General features: G+C 28.5%; 1 protein-coding gene across 1 annotated transcript; it reads right to left on the reverse strand.

The window, feature by feature from the left end:
- Window positions 1-1,188: 1,188 nt before the first annotated feature.
- Window positions 1,189-7,931, reverse strand: CYSC1 (cysteine synthase C1). Its single transcript, XM_079010202.1, has 11 exons — window positions 7,854-7,931; window positions 6,969-7,369; window positions 4,188-4,297; window positions 3,431-3,488; window positions 2,907-3,170; window positions 2,617-2,754; window positions 2,406-2,457; window positions 1,939-2,018; window positions 1,791-1,850; window positions 1,622-1,702; window positions 1,189-1,415 (listed from the first exon to the last, which is right to left on the reverse strand). Exons 2-11 carry the CDS (start codon window positions 7,143-7,145, stop codon window positions 1,317-1,319), a joined length of 1,119 nt encoding a protein of 372 aa, XP_078866328.1. The 5' UTR covers window positions 7,146-7,369; window positions 7,854-7,931; the 3' UTR covers window positions 1,189-1,316.
- Window positions 7,932-8,144: the final 213 nt, after the last annotated feature.

Consider the following 8,144-nt stretch of genomic DNA (forward strand, 5'->3'; position numbering starts at 1 on the left):
ACAGTTTAGGGCTGCAAACGAGCCGAGCCGAGCTCGAGCTTGACTAGGCTCGGACTCGACTTGTTTAAATATTTATAGGCTCAAACTCGAACTTGGCTCGTTTCGAGCCTTGTGGTACAAAGCTCGAGATCGACTCGTTAAGAATTGTACGGGCTCGGGCTTGGTTTGGGCTTGGCTCGTATATGGTATACTCTAATTTACTAAAATAGTAATTATTAAACTATTATTTATTTTAATATATAAAAATAAAAATAATTTTTTTATTTATATATATATATATATATATATATATATATATATATATATATATATATATATACTAGGTGTGAGACCCGTGTATTACACGGGTTTATTTAAAAAAATTAAATATTAAATTAAAATGTAAACATAAAATATTTTTTAATGTACAACTTTTAAAATAAGAAAGGAATAAAACATATTTATTGCAATTTAATATCATATATATGATATTTAATACTTTACATATATAAGTATATTACTTTAATTTTAAAAATTAAAGCAAATCAAAAATTGACAAGTGGATAATATTTTTTTCAAAAATACCACAAAATGACAAGTGTCAAAACTCATGAGATATTGACATGTGGCACAAAAAACCTTCATTTAATAAGGAGGATATATATATATATATATATATATATATATATATATATATATATATATATATATATATATATATATATATATATATATATATATATAAGCTCACGAGCCTAATCAAGCCAAATAACAAAGGCTCGAGCTCGAGCTTGGTTAATAAACAAGCCTAATATTAAGCTCGAGTTTGACTCAAACTCATTTAAAATCGATCTCGAGTCGAGCTTTTAACGATTCGATCTCGAGTAGCTCACGAGTAGTTTGACTCGTTTGCACCCCTACTCAACACCTTCCCTATAAATTCTTAATTGTTTCTTATTAGAACAATATATTTTGAAAAATCTGCCTAATTATAACAGTGAAATTAGAATGTATACTATTTGGATGAAATTGTTGAGTTTGTAGAGGAAAGTAGGATACTACAATACAACCAGGTAATGCATATTGAGATACCATATTTCGAATACAAAATTTAAAAATTACCATTATTATTGTGACTACCCTATATGATTGGTCCATTCATTTTTTTTTTGTATTTTTTGATTTTCTCACCCACATCGACATCATTCATTGGCAATTTTGGCATGGTTTCTATATATGAAGTAATGAAACTCGATAACTCATGATATATGGTATTGAGTTTATCAGTTTGGGAAACATAAATATTACATTGTTTATCATCTTTTAACAATATTAAATTAATCAACCGAAACTGGTTGCATTTCTTCTGCTTCTTTCCTCAACTTCTCAAACAAAATTGATGATAAATACCTCTCTCCAAAACTTGCATGAATAGTCTGGAAAAATAAATGAATAAAAATCAGTATTATTATTATTTTTTTTCATAAAAACCACAATGTTTAATATCTTAACAGAAATATATAACAATTGATTGGATTTCATTTCCAAACAAAGAGAAAGTTGAAAATTTTGTATTAAACATGATTTAAATTAAATTTTGTAGTTTTTAGGAATATTTTTAAGAAGAAAAAGAATTACTTACCACAATAAGTTTGCCTTTGTTTTCTGGCCTTTGAGCAAGTCTTAATGCTGCAACAGTATTTGCTCCGGATGATATGCCAACCTACAAACAAGAAACAACAAAATTTAACTAATTTTCTTTTATTGATATATTTTCTTCTAATTATATCTTCTCAAATGATAATTCTTACCATAAGTCCTTCTTTTAAGGCCAATTCTCTGGCCATGTTAATTGCGTCTTCACTAGACACCTGTAACGAATCATTATAGAGATTAAACTCTTTTTGAAATAATAATAACAATCAGAAATAAATTATGGATTTTTTTTGCTAAATTTACCATAAGAACCTCCTCCATTACGTCCATGTCCAATATATCCGGCTTGAATCCAACCCCATTTCCTGTTATTTGATGAGGTCCTATTCGAAAGTATAACCAGGTACAGTAAGTTAATTTGATAAAAGTTCAAAAAGGGAAAGCATATAATGTAATGAATTTCGGGAAAAAAAAAAAAGCTACATAAATCTTATTAGAGTAGATTACATTTTTGGTCCCTTGGTATAATTTTCCAACTTTGGTTCTCTTACAAATTTTCTCCTTATTTTGAGGTTTTGTAGCTTTTCTATCTATGTTTTATGTAATATGACTAAATTTTTGGAACCAGAACTGTAAACACTAGCAAATACTAAGATTCTTAAAGTAGCCAGTTTTCTTGGAATAAGGACCAAAAACCTCATATGAGGACCAAAATTGCAAAAATGGATTAATACTCAAGGACCAAAAATGCAATTGAATCCAAATCTTACCTGGTTTGCCACCATTTAGCACATTGCTTTCCTCAGGCTCAAGTCCATAAATCTACAAAAGATACAAAATTTCGATGAAGTATAAAAAATCCAACAATTGTCCAAAACAAAGGAAGTATATACATAAAAACAACGTACTTAATTATTAAGCCAATAAGCCCCACTAATATCAAACTATAAGCACAAATTATAATATCATAATAGTTTTTACCTTTACGTCAGGATTTTTTGATTTAAGATATTGTCCAACACCGGATACAGTTCCTCCACTACCAATCCCCATCACAAAAATGTCGACTTTACCATTGGTGTCATCCCAAATTTCCGGACCAGTTGTTTCAAAATGCACCTATTTATAAATAATGATTTAGTTTTCAGTATATATATATATATATATATATATATATATATATATATATATATATATATATATATATATATATATATATTTTCCAATAATAATTAATTTTGAAATGAGAAAAAAAAAAAGACGAAAATAACCTTGGTGTTTGCGGGGTTAGAGAACTGTTGAAGCATGAATGCATCGGGTGTCTTTTCCAAAAGATCGTAAGCTTTTTTAACGGTGCCTCCCATTCCTTTAGTTGGGTCGGTTAAGACCAAATCGGCTCCATATGCTAGCATTGTTACTCTCCTTTCTAAGCTTGTGTAAGAAGGCATTGTTAAAACCATCTTGTACCCTTTTAAAGCTGCCATGAATGCCATACTGATTCCCATATTCCCCGATGTCGGCTCAATCAACACTGTCTGGTATAATTAAGTAACCATATCAACAAAATTCAAATATTAATCTTACACCGTTTATTATTATTATTATTATTATTTTTTTTTTTGAGTCTCACAATCTCATCACTAGGCCACTAGAAATATGGTTTTTTACCATATATCTAACATGGTATCAGAGTTTAGCAATTGTGAGGACTTCACACACACAGTCTCGTCTCATATACAAAAACTTGGAGAAAAATTATCAGAAAGTTTGTGTTGTAATTTTAAAACTAGATTACCTTTCCGGGTGTAATTAGGCCTTTTTCTTCTGCGTCGAGCATCATGGAAAGTGCTGGCCTAATGAAAAATTATCAAAAAGTTTGTGTGGTAATTTTAAACGATTACACATGGTTTAAAACGAATTATGAGAGATATAAATGGGATATTCATAGAAATGACCTCTTTAAAAATTACCACCAATTTAACAAATCACAAAAATGACCATCAATATAACAGACTAACCACCTTTTCACCGATCACAAAATGACCACCAATTTTACAAAGTTTCTAGATTTAAAAAAATGTGAAATTGCTCCCTACCACAAAAACCCATACATAAATAAAAAAAAAAATTATAATCTCTATATAGGGATTTTTTTAGTGTAGTTTTTTTGTTTGTCGTGTTTGCAACTTTTCGAAATTGATGATCACACTTATAAGAGTGTAAAATTTGGGTTTTATGTTTTACATAAAATTGCAACTTCAGTCAAAATTTTAAAATTATCTCAATATTGTCCTTAAATTTGTATTTCATTATGGACATATGCTTTACTCCAATTTCGAAGTCATTTTATATGGATTAGGGGACAAAACTTGTAAACTGATCATGGGACAAAATTTGTAACTTGCTCTATTTACAATTGACCAAAAAAGTTGATAATTTGTTAATCCCAAATCAGATAATCGTTATTTTTCTGGATTTACGAAATCTTTGATTGATCTAGAAAAATGAAAAGGTTGACGATTTTACAAGTGAAATTCAGAGTGAGAAAAGACCTGTCTTTAATGCTAGCACTTGGTTGGAAATGTTCTTGTTTGACTGCTATATATGCACCACAACCTTCCGTGACTTTGTTGAGATATACGAGGGGTGTTTTACCTATAATCTGATATTTAAAGGGTTACATATAAAAAAATGAAAAATAAATACCCACATAAAAGTTCCTAAAGATATAAATAAAGAAAATCATCGATCATCAAGTGTCTTAGCTTTGTTTGGAATAATAACATTCAAAGGTTTATTTCACATATAAAAAAATCATAAAATTGTATAGTCTATTTATAAAAATATATATATATACACAGGACCATAGCACAAAATACAAAATTATAAACATTTTTTTGGTTATGTAGACGCCTTTTATTTTTAATATTGTAATATATTCTAAAAACTACAGCACTTTTTAAAGTGAAGTGTCAAAATAAAAGTAAGAAGGTGTTTTCCCTTTTTGTTATGTTGCAAAAGTAAAAAAATAGCATTAGTGTGAAGTTCCAAATACCAAAATGACCCTTGTCTACTTCCACTAATCGTAGATTCGTAGCATTAGTGGATGGCTTATATGCTCTATTTTAATAAATATCTAATTTTAGCATATAAAACAAATATATTACGTCATGGATGATTGTTTAATTTATTACGATCACGATGTTTAATAAATTTACAAGTAAATCATTTTTTAACAATACATCAAGAATTTTTATAAGATGATCCGTATGTTTCATTATAAGTTGTTTTAAAAATAAAAGGCATATATATATATATATATATATATATATATATATATATATATATATATATATATATATATATAAAGACACAAATAAGAAGCATTAATTATATATATATATATATATATATATATAACAAGCATTAATTATAAAAAATATTCTTTATAATTATTAAATTTCATATTTATTTACTGTAATATTTTTCCATAACTAATGTTTCTTATATGTGCTAGCACATATTAGAAAATGATATATATATATATATATATATATATATATATATATATATATATATATATATATACATTAGGTGTGGGACGGATGTATTACATGGGTTTATTTAAAAAAAAATTAAATATGAAATTTTAACAATTTAAGAAATTTGAATTTATAAGAAAAATGAGAAAAAATTTAAATTATTTAAAATTAATGAGACTTTAATACATTGAATACATTACATATATAAAGTATAAGCCCTTTCTATATATTATCTTACATATTAAATGTGAAATTTTAATTTAATAAAATAAAAAATAGAATAAAATGACAAGTGAAAAATAGAAATTTTTAAAATTTTAGAAAATGTTATGTGTCCAAATGAAGGAAAAAAGGACATGTGGCAAAAAAATTTTAATTTATTAGGGAGGATTTTGATTTTGATTGTCATTTCAAGACTATTAAATGTTTATGGAAGAAAAAAATATCAATCGAAATACACCATTTTTATTTCTCAATAACTTTTTATATTGCTTTTGATCTACGATACTTTTGTCTAATTACTCGCTTATACTTATTGATATTAAAAAGGGTAAAAAAGCATATTAGACATATAACGGATCCTGTAATTAAACAAAATCAAAATTGCCCCAAAAGATGTATTTATTTTGAAAAAGTTTATCTCTGTCTTCCTCATAAAATATTAAAATTACAAACCAAATCGAGTGAAAATCTTTTGATAGTGACAAATGAAACAATTGCAAACTCAAATTATTTGGATTAGATTTTGAAGACGACAATAGACAAACAACAAGCTACACTAAACAGATAACGTGTAAGTGATTTTCAGAAAGTCGATTGCTAAATTTGCCAACCAATTTCAAATTATCGAGAATCTAATGAACACATAAAACAAAATGGGCAAGATTTTTTTTTTTTTTTGATTTTTTTCGTTCAAAACAAAATCTAATATATATGGAGTAGAATTTGTATGTTTCATTTTAATAGATCCATCACTAGCGAGTTTTTATTTCATAATGATATAGACTATAATTATCTAACAAAATTAACAAAAAAACACATATATTTTTACGAAAAACTAATTGTATTGATAAAAACAAATATCAGTTTATTTATTTTGATTTCTAAAGTAAATAACATGTATATATGTTTGTGTTTTCATTTTATGTTAATAAATTACATACACATGTTTTTGTGTTTCCAATTTTTTGATCAACGTCTATTATCTTTTTATGTATTATAAATAAAATAATACTGTTGTCAGAAAGAAATAAAGAAGTAGAAAGAGCACCATACATATAGTTACACCGGAGAGGGAGAGCGGCAGCTGGCGGTGTCAGAGGTGCAGTCCGGCGAATGCGAGGCGACGACTGGCAGAGAAAATAGAGAGAGAGAGAGAGAGAGAGAGAGAGAGAGAGTGTGTGTGTGTACAGAACCGGCGAACAGTTCGGCGACCGGCCGAGAATAACGATGAGTGGTGAAGGAGGTGGGCATTTGGGCGGCGGAGTTATTTTTTCCGGTGACCGGATCTTAACCTCAAAGATTGAGTTAGAAGTAGTAAATTTCATTAGTTTTTTTTGGTTTTTACAGAGTTTTAAGAGATATGATTTCCTAGTTTATTTGGTCTCCTGATAAAATTAGATCTGTTTTGATTTTTTAACCGATTTTCTGGATTTCAGCTACTTATTCTCTTAGTTAATTACCGGATTTTAAGAACTGGTTTCCATATTGTCATTGAGATCAAAACAGGGGCCAAAAGAGCATCCGCCAATAGAAACACAACATGCAAATAACGATAGATATAGATTGTACCTGAGAAGCGTCTTTTTTGATGTTAGTACCAGGGAGATCTTTCGGCAGATCTCTGATTCTCTGAGCAAAGGAAGATTCCGGCAAGGGATGAGATGTGTAGAATTTAGCTCCGATCAAAATTTCTTTGGAAATGAAGAAGTTTCTCCTCTTCAGTACGAGCTTCGCTAGTGCCGCCATTAATGGAGTATTTTGGAAGAAAGTGCACAATATGCCAGTCACTAGTCAGTGATAGAGAAATCGAAAGGCCGGGAGTGCAGATGGAAGAAGAAATATAAGGTTTTTATAGGGAGTGCAACTTTCATTTAAGCCCCCTGAAGTTTGCTCTTATTACACAAAGAGAACATGTGTACATGTGATGTGGTTATCAACGCTGGGAAGGGTGGACTCAAAGTTGACCATTCCTGAGGTTAAAAGCAGACACAAGATTGGAAGTGAATGGTTGGCAAATGGTTAAATTCATATAAAGAAATAAAATGATTTCACGTACCTACTCAAGCAATAAGCATCTACAATTTTTTATTTTTTATTTTTAATTTTATTTTGTAGTTTTTCATAAAAAAGTAAACATTAATGACCTTTATATATCATAAATAAAAATGCAAGCTTTGAAAATTCTTTATCTTTAAATTATTTGTAATATTTTATTATTAAAAAATTAATATCGATATGACGATCTTATATATCATAAAAGTTCCAGTCATATAAATAAATCAGTTGGCAAGTGGTTAAATTTACACAAAATAAAGCGATTTCACATAGTTATTTCTTAACTAAAATTTTGTAAAATTACTTAATCAAATCAAAAGGGTTTTGTAAACCCTAACTACTAAAATCTTCAATACTATATACAATAAAGCTTCGTTATCTATCCACAAAATAGATCACCTCAAATAATGGAGCTAATATAACGTTGGCGTTGGCCGGAAGAGACGGAGACGATGGTGGTTTCCCGATCGTGGAAATTGCACAGTTGAAAGAGTTGGAAAGGGGAGATTTTACAGTGATTTAATGGCGATGGGTATTAAGGTCTTTTGGTTTTAAATCCCGTGTTCACGTGTGGTTTCATATTTTAATTTATAGTTACAAAACTAGTCCCTAAGGTATTTAGTAATCTATGTATTTGTTATAATGACTTTGGTTTTTTCCATCCAAAAAAATAGTGTCGTTAATATATAT

This window comes from Lactuca serriola, chromosome 7 (genome assembly GCF_051521515.1).
Source record: "Lactuca serriola cultivar US96UC23 chromosome 7, Lser_US96UC23_V15, whole genome shotgun sequence".
NCBI lineage: Eukaryota > Viridiplantae > Streptophyta > Magnoliopsida > Asterales > Asteraceae > Lactuca > Lactuca serriola.